This window comes from Leptodactylus fuscus, chromosome 4 (genome assembly GCF_031893055.1).
Source record: "Leptodactylus fuscus isolate aLepFus1 chromosome 4, aLepFus1.hap2, whole genome shotgun sequence".
Lineage (NCBI taxonomy): Eukaryota > Metazoa > Chordata > Amphibia > Anura > Leptodactylidae > Leptodactylus > Leptodactylus fuscus.
Genome location: NC_134268.1, coordinates 194,169,406 through 194,190,089, shown reverse-complemented (window position 1 = coordinate 194,190,089; position 20,684 = coordinate 194,169,406). Strand labels below are relative to the sequence as shown.

General features: G+C 45.7%; 1 protein-coding gene across 2 annotated transcripts in view; it reads right to left on the bottom strand.

Moving 5' to 3' along the window:
* Positions 1 to 8,253: 8,253 nt before the first annotated feature.
* ZMYND11 (zinc finger MYND-type containing 11) overlaps positions 8,254 to 20,684 on the bottom strand; it is a 50,972-nt gene continuing 38,541 nt past the window's right edge. For both annotated transcript variants that reach the window (XM_075271620.1, XM_075271619.1), the window contains exons 13-16: positions 20,423 to 20,488; positions 16,831 to 17,109; positions 14,782 to 14,967; positions 8,254 to 12,978 (exon numbers count right to left, since the gene is read on the bottom strand). In XM_075271620.1, coding sequence (XP_075127721.1) covers positions 12,856 to 12,978; positions 14,782 to 14,967; positions 16,831 to 17,109; positions 20,423 to 20,488 — 654 coding nt within the window. In that variant the 3' untranslated portion in view covers positions 8,254 to 12,855. The remainder of the gene's footprint in view (positions 12,979 to 14,781; positions 14,968 to 16,830; positions 17,110 to 20,422; positions 20,489 to 20,684) is intronic.

Below are 20,684 nucleotides of genomic sequence, written 5' to 3'. Positions count from 1 at the left end.
TACAGAAGTAAAACTCCTATGATGCAGTTCAGGTATATTGAATACAGCATTATGAATATATATCTATATGTTTTGTGTACATTGCGTGATCGGATTCTGTAAGATGGGGATTTTGCTTTGCAAGTTTCGGGGATGTACATAGTGTATTGGACTAATTAGTCACTATTACTGTTATTGCTATTATGCTGATTGAATATTGAATGTGGAATGGAAAGAATCAATTTCATTACAACGCAACTTTATTTTATATATAAACACATTACAACAGGTTCAGGTGGCAGGAACTTAGTCAATCAATAATGGTGACTGATTGGCAATTCAAGAGGTGGGAGTTTCATCTCTGAAATCTACCTTTAAAAATGGTTCATTTAGAACTGACCGATAGAGCTATGACTAAGGGGCATTAAAAAACCCCGAAACGCGTCAGACTCGCGGCATGATGTTTTTTCTCACTTTTTCTTCCTTTTGTTGCACTTTTTAATGGATGTATATTCTGTCTGGAGGTCCCTTTGACCTGTTTTAATTTGATGGAATAAACAAGATTTTATACTTACCTCAGTGTTGCGGATCCATACTAAGTTCGTATTGTTGCATCAACACAGCTCCGTGGAATCGGGAGAACGGGTCGTGCACCTGGGTAAATGCTTCTGAGACTAAAGAAACATTCATCTGAATGGTGAGCTTACCTCTTATATTTATATTTTGTTCTGCTTAAAGCGCCAAAGAGCATCATGAAGACCAAGGAACACACCAGGCAGGGCCGAGATACTGTTGTGGAGAAGTTTAAAGCCGGATTTGGTTACAAAAAGATTTCCCAAGCTTTAAACATCCCAAGGAGCCCTGTGCAAGCAATCATATTGTAATGGAAGGAGTATCAGACCACTGCAAATCTACCAAGACCCGGCCGTCCCTCTAAATCAGGAGTGCTCACACTTTTTCCCTGTCGTCCTCAACAGCGGCACAATGTGGGGTATTTCTGCCCCTGTGTGCTGGTAGGACAGGCGGATATTTAATTACCCAATAAATGCGTGGCAGGCCCTATAAGAGGGCACAAGAACCTCCCCTCTGCGTGTTTTTTTTCTGTCCTGTGTGGACAGAGGACAGGTGGGAGGACTTGTGTCCTCTTACAGGGCTCAGCTGGGCTGAGCATGATGTTTCTAAATCACCCTCTTTCCTTGGGGAAGAGGGTGCTGATTAGCCTGCGTTGGCTTATTCCTCTAATCCTCCTCCTCCTCTCCCCCTCCCCTCTCCTCTTACCTCTAGCGTCTGTATGTGAACCGCTGAACTCCAGTCCGTCCCTTCACCATGCCGCTGAGGTCCGTGGTTGCGGCGGGTCCGTGCTGCAGCCGGAACTATTGTGCACGGCTGCATTCGCGGCGGCCGCATTTGGCCTGCGCGCACTTCCGGTTTTGACCGGAAGTTCAAGGCGCGGTAGCCGCGGCCGGCACGATCGTCTCCAGGCTCCATTGTTTTAATTCGGAGCCCTAGCTGAGGAGGGGGTGTTTTCCCCTGGTAGGGGCTTGCTGGGGGAGGGGAGAAAAATGATTTTATTAACCCCTGTCTGGGGTAAGCATGGGAGTGGTTGGCTCCTCACATTTCCGGTCGGCCAGGTTAAAGGTCAGGCCGGCCGTGTCACTAGTACCTTCCTGCAGTTCTGGAAGGCTGTGCATTTCTTGTACACTTGTGATTTGGGTTTGCTGTTGTTAACCCTATTGGTCTGTCACCTTTACTGATCCGGTCTACTGAACCTGGTAAGATCTACCCTTTTTAAATCATGGTATGATGTTATGGTGACAGTATTGCATGGTCTATTATCTCTTTCTGCAGGAGATGTCATCCTCTACTACCCCTCCTGGGGATGGTAGGAGGAAAACCTCTGCTAAGAGGAAACATCTTTCCTGTTTTAATTGCGACACACCACTCTCTGATGGTAGGTAGCGGCTTAAGGGGTTGTTCCCTTTGATGTACTGTGGTCCTATAACTTGCCTATTATTTTTAGGCTACGATTGGGCCGTTGTCGCGGGTGCAGAGGCCCTCCACCTGAGGAGCCCTCTCCCAGAGATATGATGGCTTGGGTCAAGGAGATGGTGAGTTTGGGCATCGCTTGGGTAAATAGTTTTTCCCTTGCTTGTACCTTCCGTCTTTGTTTTACAGGATGATTCTCTCAAAGGGATCCATTCCACCTTGTCTCAGCTCAGCAAGAGACCATGCTCTGAGCACCGTTCCTCGTCCCTCCCCCCCTTGGAACATCTGCGGGTGGCAGAGGATGATTCCTCCGAGGACGACTCAGTGATTTCCGGCAGACCTGTGTTCCATTATGAACAAACAGGCAGGCTGCTGAAGTCCATCCGGTCTACAGTGGGCCGAGATGTTGACGGGGAAGCCTCCACGTCTGCCTCTGGGGGACTTATTGCCTTCCATGCGGATGCCACGCTGTCCGACCTTATGGCGCAGCAGTGGAAACAGCCAGAGAAGGGACACTCGCTCTCCAGGATTTTCAAAACTCTGTTTCCTGTTGACACTGCCCAGTGGGATTCCTGGGGGCCTCCCCCGAAGGTGGATTTGGCCGTAGCCAAGCTGTCCCGCAGAACCCTGGTGCCCTTAGAAGACGGTTCAAATTTTCAAGACCCTCTGGACCGTAGGGCGGACTCCGTTCTAAAAAAGATCTACTCCGCTTCTTCTGCGCAAGCCTCTGTGGCCATAGCCTCCTCCACGGTTGGCGACTTTCTGCACAACCGTTTAGCCGCCTTGCAGCGGGATATAGACACGGGCGTGGATAGATATGAAATCCTGACCTCTATGAAGAGAGTTCATAGGGCTGCAGATTATTTGGCGGAAGCCTCCCGCCTTCAATTGAAGATCTCCGCCAAATCTATGGCGTTGTCTACCGCTGCCCGTAGACCCCTGTGGCTAAAGCCTTGGCGTGCAGATTTTGCATCAAAGGCAGCTCTCTGCGCTCTCCCTTTTGAACCGGGAAGAGTGTTTGGCCAAAGTTTGGATGCCATTATGGAGGGATTAGCTGAAGGTAGGGGAAAGTCCCTACCTCAAGCATCCAGGGGCAGACGTGCTCCCTCTAGAGGCAGAGGTTCTTCCTCTAATTTTAGACGCCCAGCTCAGCAACGGCGTTCTAGATACCGCCCTAGGGGAGCCGGACATGGCGCTTCCAAGGAGGACACCAAGAGGAAGCCTGAGTTTTGACATGGGGCAGCTCCCTGTGGCCCCTCTTCCTGTGGGAGGACGTCTTTCTTCCTTTTTCAGAGCATGGTTCACCCATATTTAAGACCCATGGGTGTTGAAGATCATACAGCACGGCTATCACATTGATTTTCATCTTCCACCTCCAGATCGGTTCGTTTCCACCCGAATTCTTCCACCTTCTCAGCAGGCCAGTCTGGAAGCCTCGGTTGCCGACTATGTTACCAAGGGCGCCCTGGAGAAGGTACCAGCCTCAGATCACGGTCTGGGAGTTTACTCCCCCGTCTTTCTGGTCCCCAAAGTTACCGGGGGCTGGAGGATGATAATAGACCTGAGGTACCTCAACCAGTTTATCAGGAAGAAGTCATTTCGGATGGAGACCGTGGATTCCGTGGCTGTGTTTCTTCAACCAGGAGAGGTGATGGTTACCCTCGACTTGAAGGACGCCTACCTACATGTCCCTATTGCTCGTTCCCACAGGAAGTTCCTCAGGATTGCCGTCTCTATGGCCGGCCACAGGGAGCACTATCAATTCACAGCTCTGCCTTTCGGCATCACATCCGCCCCACTGGTATTCACCAAGGTGATCGCTCCGGTCACCGCGACCCTCAGACTTCAGGGTCTTTTCATCGTTCCCTATCTATACGACTGGCTACTAAAAGCTCAGTCTCCTGCTGCTCTCCTCCAGCAGCTCAACCTTGCCATCAACTTCCTACAAGAATTAGGATGGATTATCAATTGGGAGAAGTCCGAAGTCATTCCATCCACCCGAAGGAAATTCCTCGGTTTTTTAGTGGATTCAGAAGCGATGCAGATCTTCCTCTCCAGTCCAAGGAAAGAAAGGATCCAGGCCAGTGCACGATTCTTATTGCACACTCGGCAGGTAACCATCCGGACCGCCATGAGAGTTCTGGGCCTGATGTCATCCTCAGCCAAGGCGGTCCCTTGGGCTTTATGGCATTTACGTCCCCTACAGATGGAAGTGTTGAGAACCTGGAACAGGTCTCCACGGGGACTGCACAAGAAGATCTGCCTTTCTCCCGTTACTCGTCTTTCCCTCAGATGGTGGATACACCTGAAAGACGGAAGGTCCACGGTCCCGAAGGTGTGGACCCTGTTGACAACAGATGCATCCCAGTGGGGATGGGGAGCCCATTGTCAAGACAAAACTGTTCAGGGACGATGGATATGTCCGGAGCTGGGGTCATCCAATCTCAAGGAACTCAGAGCAGTGTACCTGGCCCTAGTACACTTTGCCCCGGAATTGAAAGGCAAGTCAGTCAAGATCTGGTCAGACAATACGACGGTGGTTGTTTATATAAACAAACAAGGGGGCATCAGGTCACCAACCTTGCTTAGAGAGACGAATCTCATATTTGCCTGGGCAGAGAAGAATCTAGTCCAGTTATCCGCTGTTCACATAAAGGGCTCCCTGAACATAGTAGCGGATCAGCTGAGTCGGGGTATTACCGTATCAGGAGAATGGTCTCTCAATCCAGACGTATTTCAACAGATCATCCAGAGATGGGGTCTCCCGGAGGTCGATCTTATGGCTACCCGACTCAACGCCAAGGTAGGGACCTTCTGCTCCCTGTACCAGGAGGACAATCCCTTGGCAGTGGATGCCCTGTCCATCCCATGGAGGTTCAGGCTGTTTTACATTTTCCCTCCAATTCCAATCATACCGAAGGTATTGATAAAAATAAGACAGGACCAAGTCTCGGGAATAGCCATAATTCCGTTCTGGCCAAAAAGGGCTTGGTTTGCTCAGCTCATACAAATGAGTCAGGGCATATATTGGAGGCTTCCCCCACTCCCAGACCTGGTAACCCAAGGAGAGCTGAGATGCCAGGATCTGAGGAGACTCAACCTGACAGCCTGGAGGTTGACCAGTCCCTATTGAGAAATAGAGGACTGTCACAAGCCGTCTTGAAGACCCTATCCAGCGCCAGAGCAGATTCGACTAACAAAAACTACCGTCGAATAAGTAACATCTTTAATGCCTGGTGTCTGCAGCATCAAGTGGACTCCACCGATCCCCCGACGGAGGTGATCCTGGACTTCCTTCAAGACGGACTAGACAGAGGTCTTGCTGCGGCCACACTCAAGGTACACGTGGCGGGGGCCACACGGTGGCTCAGTGGTTAGCACTGCAGCCTTGCAGCGCTGGAGTCCTGGTGTTCAAATCCCGCCAAGGGCAGAAAACCATCTGCAAGGAGTTTGTATGTTCTCCCTGTGTTTGCATGGATTTCCATCCCATATTCCAAAGACATACTGATAGGGAAAAAAAAAAAGTACATTGTGAGCTCTATGTGGGGCTCACAATCTACATAAAAAAAAAAAAAAAAAAGTACACGTGGCGGCCCTGTCCGCCTATCTGGGGAGGCGTTTGTCTCAGGATTCCTTAGTGAGCACCTTTATTAAAGGGGCAACTAGGCTGAGACCGGTGGTAAACACCCCCGTCCACCAATGGGACCTTATTCCGGTCCTAAACGCTTTATGTGATCATTCATTTGAACCTTTGGAGGAAATCTCCCTCAAGTCACTAACCGGCAAGATGGCGCTACTATTGGCAGTAACTACTGCCAAACGGGTTGGTGAACTGCAAGCCTTGTCTGCTGAGGAGCCATATACTACCTTTTTTTCTGACCATGTGCAGCTTAGGTTCCTCCCGGGTTTTCGTCCCAAGGTACCATCTGCTGCAAATAGGAACCAGATAATCTCCCTTCCGGTATTTTTTCCCTTCCCTTCTTCTGCTGAAGAAGAAAGATGGCATAAGCTGGATGTGGTCAGATGCCTGCAGATCTACTTGCAGCGCAGTCGCCCTTTTAGGCGGACTGAAAACCTGTTGGTCAGCTACACTGGGAGAAACAAGGGCGCCAAAGCCGCTAAAGCCACTATATCCCGGTGGGTTACCCAGACTATTAAAGTCGCCTATACCACCCAAGGGCTGTCGGCTCCATCCTTCCTTCATGCCCATTCAACTAGGGCAGTGTCCACTTCTCGGGCGGAAAGAAGTGCTTTGTCTGTGGACCAAATATGCGCAGCTGCCTCTTGGGCATCTGAATCTACCTTCATCCGGCATTATCGCCTGAAGGACCAAGTGGCAGACTCCACTGCCTTTGCCCATTCCGTCTTATGTTCAGTTATGGGTTAAATCCCACCCATCTTGGGGACCTGCTTGCTATATCCCCACATTGTGCCGCTGTTGAGGACGACAGGGAACGAGTGATTATGAAGATAATCTTGTTTCCCTTAGTCCTAACAGCGGCACAAGATTTCCCACCCTGGGAATCATATCTTATGTATAAAACTGTATATAAATATTATGGAGGTACTTTGGTATTTACACGCAGAGGGGAGGTTCTTGTGCCCTCTTATAGGGCCTGCCACGCATTTATTGGCTAATTAAATATCCGCCTGTCCTACCAGCACACAGGGGCAGAAATACCCCACATTGTGCCGCTGTTAGGACTAAGGGAAACAAGATTATCTTCATAATCACTCGTTCAGTATGTGAGCTACTTTGTTAGCTGACCAAGGCAAAAGATCTACTACGGCGGGGCGGGCCTGTGGGCGGGCCGAGGCGGGCCTATGGGCCGGGCGGGCTTATGGGCGGGATGGGGCGTTTGTGGGTGGGGTCGTGCATGTGGGCGGGGCCGAACGAATCGGGACAGCAGGAGACGGCGTTCTGTGGCCGCCCAGGGATCCCCGGTGTCTGTTCACAGCGCAGACTGAAAGTTATCTCTGGACACTGGTAGGCTGGGGCTGCGGCAGCCCTGCCTGCCAGTGTCAGGAGATGACTCTCAGTCTGCACTGTGAGCTAGCTGACACCGGGGATCCCTGCATCCCGCGATCGACCCATACGTCCTTTGCGATCTACCAGTAGATTGCGATCAACGTATTGGGCACCCCTGCTCTAAACATTCATCTCAAACAAGGAGACGACTGATCACAGATTCAGTCAAGAGGCCCATGATCACTATGGATGAACTGCAGAGATCTACAGCTGAGGTGGGAGAGTCTGTCCATAGGACAACAATCAGTTGTACACTGCACAAATCTGGCCTTTATGGAAGAGTGGCACTGTACATAACATGTATTTTAGCCAAATGCAAAGATATCCATATAAAGTCTTGTTTAAAGATTGCCACAAGCCACCTGGGAGACACCAAATGTGGAAGAAGATGCTCTGCTCAGATGAAACCAAAATCCAACTTTTTGGCCACAATGCTAAACGATATGTTTGGCGTAAAAGCAACAGAGCTCATCACCCTGAACACACCCTGATCCCCACTGTCACACATGGTGGGGGCAGCATCATGGTTTGGGCCTGCTTTTATTCAGCAGGGAAAGGGAAGAAGGTTAAAATTGATGGGTAGATGGATGGAGCCAAATACAGGAGCATTCTGGAAGAGAACCTGTTGGAGTCTATAAAAGACCTGAGACTGGACTGGAGATTTATCTTCCAACAAGACAATGATCCAAAATATAAAGCAAAATCTACAATGGAATGGCTGACAAATAAACGTGTCCAGGAGTTAGAATGGCCAAGTCACAGTCCAGACCTGAATCCAATCGAGAATCTGTGGAAAGAGCTGAAAACTGTTCACAAACGCTCTCCATCCAACCTCACTGAGCTAGAGCTGTTCTGCATGGAAGAATGGGCAAGAATTCCAGTCTCTCCATGTGCAAAACTGATAGAGACAAACCCCAAGCAACTTGCAGCTGTAATCGCAGCAAAAGGTGGCGCTACAAAGTACTAACGCAAGGGGCCGAATAGCGCCCCACTTTTCAGTTTTTTATTTGTTAAAAAAAAGTTTAAAATATTCAATAAATTTCGTTCCACTTCACAATCGTGTCCCACTTGTTGAGTCTTCCCCCCAAAATTAAAATTTGATATCTTAATGTTTGAAGCCTGAAATGTGGCCAAAGGTTGAAAAGTTCAAGGGGGCGAATACTTTTGCAAGGCGCTGTATATGGCCAGCTTTGCCTAGTAACACTGACCGCGCACCTATGAAGAACAGATGGAGTAAAGTGACTTCCACGACACCATCATTTAATTTTAAATACATTTATTAACAAATGTTAACACATATTGCTAGTAAGAGCAGCTTACAAAATGGCAGAATGTGTCAAAGAACTAGACCAGCCACAATGGATAATTACAATGTGCATAGTGGCCAAGCTTAACATCTTAGTACAGCTTAAGAAACAGAAGTGAATTCAGTTTTGTAGTAACTGTCTCAAAACATTTTTCTTTTTTTTTTTTTTGTCATTTTTGTTTTTACTTTAACTTACAACATATACAAAACCAGGCCACAATCTTAATCGATAATTTAATTATTTTTTTTGTTGTTTTCACACAGATTTGACTCTGCAATGTGCAACCATGTCAAAAAGACACAGGAAAAGAAGCCCAAATAACACAAGTCTTAATCTCATGCAGATAACCGTTATACTGTATGTTTCTTGGAATGATATTACATCAATGTATTTTTTATTTATCTTTTCATCACAATACACTTTCGTTCATAGGTCTGGATCGATACCGCAGATATTGTAAAGTATCTGTTCTGCCAGGATTGTACCATAGCCCCTTACAGCAGTGGAGTGGTCTATTATGGATGGATGGAAGGAGGAAGATGTGGATGTCGTCTTACGAGAGTCGCGTCATGCTGGTTTGATGTATGAAGCTGAATATGAAGAATACTGCGGGAGCGTATGTAAGATCTTGAGTTCCACGGCAAACCAGAACTTGGCTTTTCCCCATACATTAGTATTCACAATGGCTCCCCAGTTGACCATGTTCCATCACTTGCAATAAATATCAAAGATCTAAATAAATATGTACAAATCTTCCTCGATATTCCTTCCCCTGAATAGCTAGCGTGTTAGGTTTTTCTACATTCCTGCTCAGAATCCTCACATAAAATTAGAACAAGAAACAGAACAGAACATGAACTTCCTTTCACACGTAAAAACAAGATGAATTAAAATACAATGATGATAAAGTGGCTTTCCATGTGGTTTATAAAAACAACCCCGCTCCCAACAACGTGAAAGATTCATAGGTGAGATACAATTATTCGACGATCGATCCATTCCTATGGTTGATTTTCTCAAGATGTTGCAAAAACTGACAATTTTACAAGTAAACCGGCATGCAAATATTCTTCGGTGTGTGGAGGAAGCGTCGTATCGGAAAATTAATTCTGACTGCAACGTCGTAGACATTAGGGACTCCAACATCATATTCGTTTCTGGTCTGGTTGGGAATGAATTTCATTGCTCTAATATACAAACTACTGTATATCTTCTTGACTGGTTTGGCATCTCTGTGCCACGGTGGGCGAGATCCAAGTTTACCACCCTGGTTCAATGCTTCTAAATCAAAAACCAAAGTCACTTTGAAATGATCCGAATAAAACAAACCTTCTGTTTAGTGCCTAAAGCTCATATGAAGATGTGTCTTCATGGTAACAGACTACAAACAATCCCTGTGTAGTCTGACTCTTAAAGGGATTCTATCATTAGAATCCCGTTTTACGCTAAATCCACGTAGGAATAGCCTTAAGAAAGGCTATTCTTCCCCTACCTTTAGATGTCTTCTCCGTGCTACTGTTCCTTAGATATTCCAGTTTTCGGCCATATGCTAATTAGTTTTCTTACAGCAGCAATGGGGGCATTCCCCAGCACTCAAACAGAACTGAGGAGTGTCCCCTGTGCTGCGAGAAAACAATCCAGCACTGCCTTCTTCTTGGTTGACGCCTCTTTTTTTCCTGTTCAGCCACAGGAAAATGGCTGCCTGCGCATGTCTGTCAGCCATTTTCCTGTGGCCTCTCCCATTCGGCCACGGGAATATGGTGATGGACATGTGCTGTTGGCGGTTTTTATAGAAGACGGGACGGGACAAGGAAGAAGAGGAGGAGGAGGTGAACAAGAAGAAGGCGGCGCTGAATAATTTTCTCACAGCACTGTGGACCGCCCCCAGTGCTGCGAGAAAACTAATTAGCATATGGACGAAAACCGGGTTATCTAAGGAACGGCAGCACGGAGAAGACATCTCAAGGTAGGGGAAGTATAGAGTTTCTTAAAGCTATTCCAACGTGGGTTTAGCTTAAAACGAGATTCTAATGATAAAATCCCTTTAAGCCCTTCCATCTGTCCTCTAATGCTTATCAGACAGGTTAATATCACTAAAAGGATGACACTACAGAGCGTATGTGAGATACGTAGGTTTCTACTAGAGCTATAGACACAAACTGTAGATTTTTATTAAAGACTATTTACAAAGTTCGGTCATTTAACATTTTAGATGCATTTAACCAACACAATTATTTGCTTGCAAAGATGGACCTTTCCTTTAAAGAAGCACTCCAGAAATATGTTTGGATAAGTTATAACTCACTTACAATATTCTAACAGTTACTGCCACACAGTGCATTCCGAACTACTACGTGTGGGCAGCTGTGTCATGTGATCACGAGTCTAACACCCCCCACCCCCCAGTCCAGAGTGTACTCTCCTGGATCGGTGTCTTTTGTCTGCAGGACGTCCTGTGAACTACAAGATGACATCATCGCCCATCAAATCCCTCCCTGAATCTTCTTCCTCCTCCCCCAGCTCTACCCTCCTTGTTTCTCTGTGCTGCTAGACATATAATATCTGCCATATATAAGAAACCAGGAGTGTAGTGATACAATAGATGAGTCCATACAATAACTAGCTGCAGTTATAAAAACCCCTCTGACTGTTATCTAGGAGTGCTGTGCATACTCTCCAGTGTATTTTTATGAAATGCACCTTCACACTGCCCACCCCCTGCCTCCTGCTTTCAAGAACGGCTAAGAAACCTATTACAAGCAGAAGGCAGGGAAGCAAATTGACGATTTTCTTTGTCACTGATCCCTTATCGCCCTTAGCAGGGTAAGTGCAGCACAAGGCTCCACATCCTCCTGTCTTTGACATGCCAGATGCATAATGGGAAGTATAGGCTGCATCAGAAGATCCATATCAGAGGTGAAGAGGAAGCCAGGATGGCACATCAAATAAAACTGGTAATCACAATTCATACATTATTCTTTAATAATAGCCTGTACTACATTATATGGGCAAATTCATCTTTTATTTATTATTTTTTTTTTGTTGGAGTACTTCTTTAAGTGCATCCAATGAGATGATCATTGGCTAGGTCAACAGCATTAACGTCTCCATCCTATGGTGTAGACTTTTTTTGTTGAAACATCAGCTGGTATCTTCTCCTTCCACATTTCCCCATGCACATTCTGATTGTATTAGCTTCCATGGCAGTGGCGCCCTGATATTGTGCATACTTTGTGTGACGTGTTCAATTCTAAACCTGCAACACTAGAAATCTGATCCTAAAAACTAAGTAAATAATGAATAGCGTCAACCACACTTCTCTACTTATGAAGCCCAAATATATTCAGGCCATTCCTAGAGCGAGATGACCCCGATAATCTGCCCCTGGTGACAACTGTACATGCCTAGCAGTAGTGTGAACGGGTGAATGACTTCTAAAAAGGTACAATAACGGCACACGTGAGATCTCAATAAACCCTGTAAGAAGTTGTCCGAGGTCGATCCTTGGTCTGAATTGTCTCTTGAAGTGTGCCTCCATAGGACTATGAACTGTGCAAATTGTAACGTAACGCCTATGATCTAAGATAAGATTACCTGTATTTAAAACTATGCGATCAAAGTTTAATATATTTCATTTCTTTATAAAAGTTATATATTGAAAATAAGTAATGAACAAACATGGGAATATATCTTACAAATAAAATAGGCAAGAAAGAAAACGGTTTCTTGCTTTGTGAACCCTGTTCCCCCAAAAAAATCTGAAAACCCCCTGGTACAGAAGAACTAAAAACCATAATGCCTTTCAAAGTAGAAGGAACGTAATGACACAAGCTTGGCAGGTGCGCGGATGGGAGGCTTTGCTTAGAAGGTAGTACGTGTCCCCCTTTGGGTTTACTTTACATTCACAGATCCATCAGAAATGACTGGCACCACAACCTTTGGCTCACCGTCATCATTGCTAACAGCTACATTTGTGGTCCGGGGTTACTCCATGAGACCAAACTATGGTGCCTATTATCTCTTTGCTTTAAAAGGGGGAGGATTAAGACCTGCTGCTTGGCTGACGTAGGCGTGTTAAAAATGACTTTAAAATGTTAAAACGTAAAAAAAAACCCCACAAAATGCCTCGAACCTGAAATGCAAAATCGACTAGTAAAAACTACGGTGTATCGGCAACAATTCTGTTATGAATGTAAAACGCGCTTCCGACGGGAAGGAGCGACGTCTAACCTTGGTTGTTTTCAGAAGAGATGTCATGCACTTATAGGAGAGAAGAACACACTGTGGGATCCCCTGGCAGCAAACAGGTTAGAGGCCGGACACAAGCACAGGGATGATTGTGCAAAAGATTTCTTTGTGGAGAAAAAGTTTTCAGTACTTCAGTACGGGAGTCGTGCGCTCGGCATATCCTCCCCTCCGGTACTGAGCAAACTATGAGCTGCTTCGGAAATGGGATGCAGATAGTAAGCGAGTACGGCATCTTGGAAATTAGAAACAAAACACAGAGTTTGAGGAGAAGAGATCAAGGAAACAAGACGAGGGGGAGGGGAGGATTCATCTTTTCCTGCGACAGGTTCTCTTGTGTTCAGCGTGCCAGTGTTCTTGCTGGCATTTAATGGAGCAGTAAGAGGTGTTCCAGCAGCAGTGGTACATGGCCTCCTCTTCACAGTTGTAGCACTGTGGGGGGTGAAAAACACAACCGTACAGTCGTAAGTCTCAATGGCTATGATAGAAGACATAGAAACAGACTTAAAGGGGTATTCTAGTCTCAAATTCATCACTTTAAGGCCGTTTTTGGAAATCACAGCATGTCAATTATATCTATGGAAATGCCGGCGGCTTTCCTATAGATACAATTGAAACACAAAGTCTGCGGAGGAAAACTCAGCAAACTTTCTGTTCAAAGCGCTGTTAGAAGAACCGCGATGCGTTCCTGCCGCGTTTTTTTCCCACAGCGCTTCCCGTGGGGCCTTAGCCTAAGACTGTGGGGGGGGGTTCTATCCTCTAAGTTGCCCACCGATCCCAAGAATGAAGAGGAGGCAGAACTGATCCGGCTCTGCATCCTGCTCACTATTTTTTCTCTGCACATTAGTGCCTTCACCACTCACAAATACAGCACAGCTCTACTTAAAGGGGTTATCCAGGCTTATTTTTTTAATGGCCATAGATATATAATCGGCATGAGGCTGACACCCGGCCCCAGACTAATCATTTGTGAAGAGCCATTTCGGGTGCCCGAAGCTGAAAGCTCCATCCATTGTCTATCAGCCCGGCGCCTTCACTGCAGCTCAGCCCCCATTGAAGCAGCTCCTTAGTGATGATTGGTCCAGGGTTGGGTGTTTGCCTCCATCAATCATATATTTATGGCCTACCCTGCAAAAATAATAATAAACCCCCCCCCCAAAAAAAAACAGACACCTATCATAACAGACAATAACTGATGGTAATGTGTGGGTTTATTAGAAACAAAAGAAAGCATTCACAACAGTTAGTGTCTATTAATGTCTGCTCGTATACTTTATATTTTTTCATTCTGCTTTCTGCGCAGAAAAAAAAAATGCTGAGAAATAACAGACAATATAAAGGATGACCACTTGTTACCATCCGTCATATGTCCGTTAGCCATAGACATTAATCTTAAAGGGATCCTATCTTTTAAGCACATTTTTTTCTCCCTAACATGTCGGAATAGCCTTATGAAAGACTATTCGTCTCCTACCTTTCCTTGTCTTCTCCGCACCGCCGTTTGCATGCAATCCCAGTTTTTCTTGGTATGCAAATGAGTTCTTTCGCAGTACTGGGGGCTGCCCCCAGCACTCAAACAGCACTGAAAGCGTCCCCAATGCTGCCAGAGAACTATCCAGCGCCGCCTACATCTTCTTCTGCAACGAGGCCTTCACCGTGTCTTCTAACTTCTAGGCCTCGGGTAAAGATGACTGGGCTTGCCCACCGGCCACGAGAAGATGGCCGCTTACAATACTGTGGAATCGGCTATTTTTCTCGTGGCCAGCAGGTATGTGCAGTCAGCTTTGCCCTTGGCCTAGAAGTTAGAAGACACTGCTGGAAGAGGACGCGGTGAAGACCTTGTTGCAGAAGAAGATGGAGGCAGCGCTGGAGAGTTCTCTGGCAGCATTGGGGATGCCTCCAGTGCTGTTTGAGCGCTGAGGCCCGCCCCCAGTGCTGCGAAAGAGCTCATTAGCATACCGAGAAAAACTTGGATTGCAGGCGAACGGCGGCGCGTAGAAGACAAGGAAAGGTAGGAGACGAATATCCTTTCTTAAGGCTATTCCAACATGTTAGGGAGAAAAAAATGTGTTCAAAACATAGGAACCCTTTAAAGAAATAAAAGGGATCTTCACATCCCTCATAAGTCCGTTATTTTAAATGGAACCAAAAGTCCCGCACCCTGCGCCAAAACAATGGACCTATGTGGTCAGTCATCAGCACGCAGACTACAGCCCTGGAGACCGGGCATCTTACCCACTGCTTCTTCTTGGTCTGGGATATCAGCTGCTTGTGTTGTGCTGACAACTTCTTAATCTCCTCCATAAACTCTTCCTTGCACTTTTCTTTCACTTGTTTGCACTTTCTATCCATCTCCCCTTGTATATTGGCCACGGCTTTGCTAACTGCTTGCCTCTTCTCCTCCTCCATCTCTGTTCGCAGCTGCAAAGACAAATAAGGGATCTCAGTCATGTACGAAGTGTCTTAGTAATTCTTCACAATGTATCAATGAACTACCTGGACCGAGTTTGAAACGTGACATGAGGATGGAAACGTTATCCCATTCAAACCTCCATGTACCTGGCTGAACGGCTGACCAAACCCATAAAAAGGCCATTACTATAGGACGCGCCAAGCACTGTGTTGTTTGCAATCCTTGGAGCTTCAGATGTATAGTCAGGAATTATAACTGGTACATTAAAGGGGTACTCCCACCTCAAAGTGACGACACAACACAACAAAATGTCCTCACTTTATGGTCAATGAGGGTCGCCAGAGATAGGACCTGAAAATAACCAGAGTGCGGGGCTAGATCAGTGCTGCGGTCGCTTCACGATGTCACCCTGCACAGCTTCGCCCTCCTTGCTTCTTGTGCAGGGAACTGAAACAAAGCGCCATTTAAGTAAATGGGAGTCGACTGCTGTTCTCTGCACAACTGAGTGGACGGGAGTGCGACTATGCAAGGACAAATACTGAAGGGGTCACATCACTAAATACTTTAGACTCATGTGTATTATCTGGGGACCCCCACTGAACATAACGTAAAGGAAGATTCGAGCAATCTGCAGCTGTTTTTCTGCTTTCTTGGACTGAGCCAATAGACATGAAGCCATGTCAATAGCTAAGTACTTCTTAGTTGTGCCTGATATCTGCCTGTGTTTACAAGGACAGCAGCATTAGATATATTGCTCAAGACATAACACCCTTATTAAGACAAAGGAGTCCTTTCTTAGGCACCATATCAGCAATTGTGGGTAAAAGTACGGACGCATACATTTCTATGGGCCCGCACACGCAGCTGTAGTTTTACTGCTGTGTGTCTAGACCAGACCTGGGCAATGTAAGGCCCACATCCGGCCCTCTGACTGCTTCTGACCGGCCCGCATAGCTTGTGGACATTTGTTCAAGGACCTGTGATGATGTCATCACGGCCTATCACCAGGATAGGCTATGGCTCCTTAGTGGGCGGAGCCACACGGGACTGTGTGCTTTCTGCAAGCTGCCGGCAATGGAGGCTGCTGGAGAGAAGAGACAGCATGTGTGAGCAAGAGGGGGGGGAATAGGGGCAGATGTAGGGGGGCAGGTAAACTGAATGCACATGGAGGGGGGACATTAAACTAGGGGGCAGATGGAGGGTGACATTAAACTGGGGTCAACTGGAGGAGGATATTAAACCATAGGGGGTAGCTGGAGGGGGACATGTCTGCTTCTAGTTGCCCCCAGGTTATTGTCCCCCTCAACTATCCCCACAGTTTAATGTCCCCCTCCAGCTGCCCCAGTTTCTGCTAGTTTATACTGGGGCACCAGGAGAGGGACATTTGGAGGGAAACGTTATAATATGGGAGTATATAATGTTAGGGTGACTGTAGGATTATACTTTGTGGGGGCACATGGAAAGATGATTGAGAATGGGTGGAGTCAGCATAGAAGTGGGTGGAGCTAAATTTGCCACGGCGCACATGGCCCTCTAGAACCGTTACAATTTCTCATGTGGCCCCATGGGAAAATGAATTGCCCACCCCTGGTCTAGACTGTAGTGAATGGCTGCAAAATATGGAGCAGGTCCATTAATTTCAGTTTATGTGTCTGTGATATCCATGTGTCATCCATGGTCTTCACTTTGTGCAGGGTTGTGTGCAATGTGGTATCCATCCACACGGTATACATTGCTCACGGTCGGGTGCACCAGGCCTTAACCTACATATAGGGGGCCGCATATAAATAGGGCAGGAACCATCTAAAAGAGTATTCACACCACTTCCTTGTGCATAAAGTCAGTCACATAGCAGATTACGCTATTCTAACCTTCTCAATGGCTTCCCGCACGGCTCTTTCAGTTTCCCTCTTGTTGTCTGTGCTCATCCTTTCTTTAAAGTCATTGAAGATTTTACTGTACTTGTCATGACACATGTTCTGGCACCCGCTGTCATTATTGGTCTGTGTGCTGCGGTGTGACATTCTTGGAGACGAGGCACTTTGCTTCTTTGTCTGTGTACAGACAGACACCTTCTCAACTGGCGGTGGCACAGAAGGGATTTCTTGGCTGGAGCTCACGGCTTCTGTCTCAGGTTCTGGCTCCGGGTCCTACAAACGGAACAGGTTGGATTAGGTTTAAGGAATGTTCATATACGCCGTAGGGAATTATTTATTGGCATTGTTTTACACGAGTTTCTCAAACATTGAAATGTGTAATATCCCATCCAATGCTAAATATCTTTTACAGTCCTATGAAAAAGTTTGGGCACCCCTATTAATCTTAATAATTTTTTGTTCTAAATATTTTGGTGTTTGCAACAGCCATTTCAGTTTGATATCTCTAATAACTGATGGACACAGTAATATTTCAGGATTGAAATGAGGTTTATTGTACTAACAGAAAATGTGCAATATGCATTAAACCAAAATTTGACCGGTGCAAAAGTATGGGCACCTCAACAGAAAAGTGACATTAATATTTAGTAGATCCTCCTTTTACAAAGATAACAGCCTCTAGTCGCTTCATGTAGCTTTTAATCAGTTCCTGGATCCTGGATGAAGGTATTTTGGACCATTCCTCTTTACAAAACAATTCAAGTTCAGTTCAGTGTGATGGTGGCCGAGCATGGACAGCCCGCTTCAAATCATCCCACAGATGTTCAATGATATTCAGGTCTGGGGACTGGGATGGCCATTCCAGAACATTGTAATTGTTCCTCTGCATGAATGCCTGAGGATTTGGAGCGGTGTTTGGACATTGTCTTGCTGAAATATCCATCCCCGGCGTAACTTCAACTTCGTCACTGATTCTTGAACATTATTCTCAAGAATCTGCGGATGCTGAGTGGAATCCATGCGACCCTCAACTTTAACAAGATTCCCGATGCCGGCATTGGTCACACAGCCCCAAAGCATGATGGAACCTCCACCAAATTTTACAGTGGGTAGCGAGTGTTTTTCTTGGAATGCTGTTTTTTTGGACTCCATGCATAACGCCTTTTTGTATGACCAAACAACTCAATCTTTGTTTCATCAGTCCACAGGACCTTCATCCAAAATGAAGCTGGCTTGTCCAAATATGCTTTTGCATACCTCAGGCGACTCTGTTTGTGGCATGCTTGCAGAAACGGCTTCTTTCTCATCACTCTCCCATACAGCTTCTCCTTGTGCAAAGTGCGCTGTATTGTTGACCAATGCACAGTGACACCATCTGCAGCAAGATGATGCTGCAGCTCTTTGGAGGTGGTCTGTGGATTGTCCTTGACTGTTCTCACCATTCTTCTTCTCTGCCTTTCTGATATTTTTCTTGGCCTGCCACTTCTGGGCTTAACAAGAACTGTCCCTGTGGTCTTCCATTTCCTTACTATGTTCCTCACAGTGGAAACTGACAGGTTAAATCTCTGAGACAACTTTTTGTATCCTTCCCCTGAACAACTATGTTGAACAATCTTTGTTTTCAGATCATTTGAGAGTTGTTTTGAGTAGCCCATGATGCCACTCTTCAGAGGAGATTCAAATAGGAGATCAACTTGCAATTGGCCACCTTAAATACCTTTTCTCATGATTGGATACATCTGGCTATGAAGTTCAAAGCTCACTGAGGTTACAAAACCAATTTTGTGCTTCAGTAAGTCAGTAAAAAGTAGTTAGGGGAATTCAAATCAATAAAATGATAAGGGTGCCCATACTTTTGCACCGGTCAAATTTTGGTTTAATGCATATTGCACATTTTCTGTTAGTACAATAAACCTCATTTCAATCCTGAAATATTACTGTGTCCATCAGTTATTAGATATATCAAACTGAAATGGCTGTTGCAAACACCAAAATATTTAGAACAAAAAATGATTAAGATTAATAGGGGTGCCCAAACTTTTTCATAGGACTGTATAAGTGATATTAGGTCCTTGCCCTTTAACCTAAACTTTCATCTGTATCATCGGACTCTGCTTGAAACATTTTTTACAGACGCTTTACAGACATCCATTACTATTGAAACCTACAATAACCAGTTCCTAAACTTCAAATATCCAGACTGATTCATACAGATGACACATCAGACATTCGTCTTACTATAAGGTCTAGAAGAATATATCTTATGACGTCCCTATCAATGAACCATTATATCATATGGCAAGGATCATCCAACCTAGCCCTTGCCTTTATTTCTTCCCATGCACCCTTAATTCCTCTCCACGTATAACAAGACAATATTTCAAGTAGCTGATCACTCAAGTAACTGGGCCTTGAAGTGCTGTCGCTTCAGTTGGCCCGCAGGTCCGAAGTTCAAACCCACATGGATTGTCTTAAAGGGATTCTATCATTAAAGTCACATTTTTTGTCGATCACATGTCGGAATAGCCTTAAGAAAAGCTATTCTTCTCCTACCTTTAGATATCTTCTCCGCGCCGCCGTTCAGTAGAAATCTTGGTTTTTGTCGGTATGCAAATGAGTTCTCTCGTAGCACTGAGGGCAGTCCCCAGTGCTGTGAGAGAACTCTCCAGCGACGCCTCCAGCTTCTTCAGGAACGGCCTCTCTTCGCGTCCTCTTCCGGAGCTGGGATAAAACTTCTAGGCCTCGGGCAGAGCAGACTGCACATGCCCGCCGCTTAAACATGTTGAGCTGTTTGAGCGCCCGGACGCCCCCAGTGCTGCGAGAGATCCATTTGCATATCGACAAAAACTGTGATTTCTACCAAACGGCGGTGTGGAGAAGACATCTAAAGGTAGGAGAAGAATAGCTTTTCTTAAGGCTATTCCTACATGTGATCGATAAAAAATGTAATTTTAATGGTACAAATCCCTTTAAAGATGGGTCATCAATTTAAAAGTCATGCAAAACCCCTTTAACCGTAAAACGTTGATAGTATGCATTTCTCAGTCTGACTGAATGTGTTGGACCCCAAGTGTTATGTGCAATGGTACGGGGTATAGTTGCTCACCACTCACTTCTATAAGACTGGTGGAGATATAACAGCCAAGTACAGCGCTCTGTACAGATGTAACAGCCAAGTACAGCGCTATGTATAGATGTAATGGCCAAGTAAAGCGCTCTGTACAGATATAGTGGCCATGTAAAGCGCTCTGTACAGATATAGTGGCCATGTAAAGCGCTCTGTCAGTCTCAAAGAAGTGAAAGGAGCAGTGTAACGTTTGCCCATTACACAGGAGACCCCCATCTTGTGATCACTTGGAGTCCCATCTATCGGACCCCCAGAAATCAGACACTAAAACTCTATCATGTAGAAAAAGAATAGATGTTATTAGTGATGGAACTACTTGAATTCGCCCTTGTTTTTTTTTTTTGTACATTGGTTTTGTGTGTGATAAACAAAACAGAAACAAAAGTACTAATGATAAAATCTACAAAATATGGCAAGTCCTGAAATAATGGTGGCGTATTAATTGTAAGGAGAACTTACTTCCTTCTTGGGCTCCACGTTCTGGTTACGCCGCCCCTTCTTGGCTCTTGGTTCCTGAGTTGCCTTCTGCTTGAGAGATTAAGGACACACGGTCAATGTAATCCTGCTAACATTGAACAGATTTCATACATGCTTTTCATCCTGCAGGAATATACAGCGACAAGATAATCTTTACATTGTGCAGAGCTTCTTCACGTTCTGTTTATAGCTCGTCTGGGTCTCAATTAGAAGAGCTGGAGGAAACAATTCACAGACTTGTCTT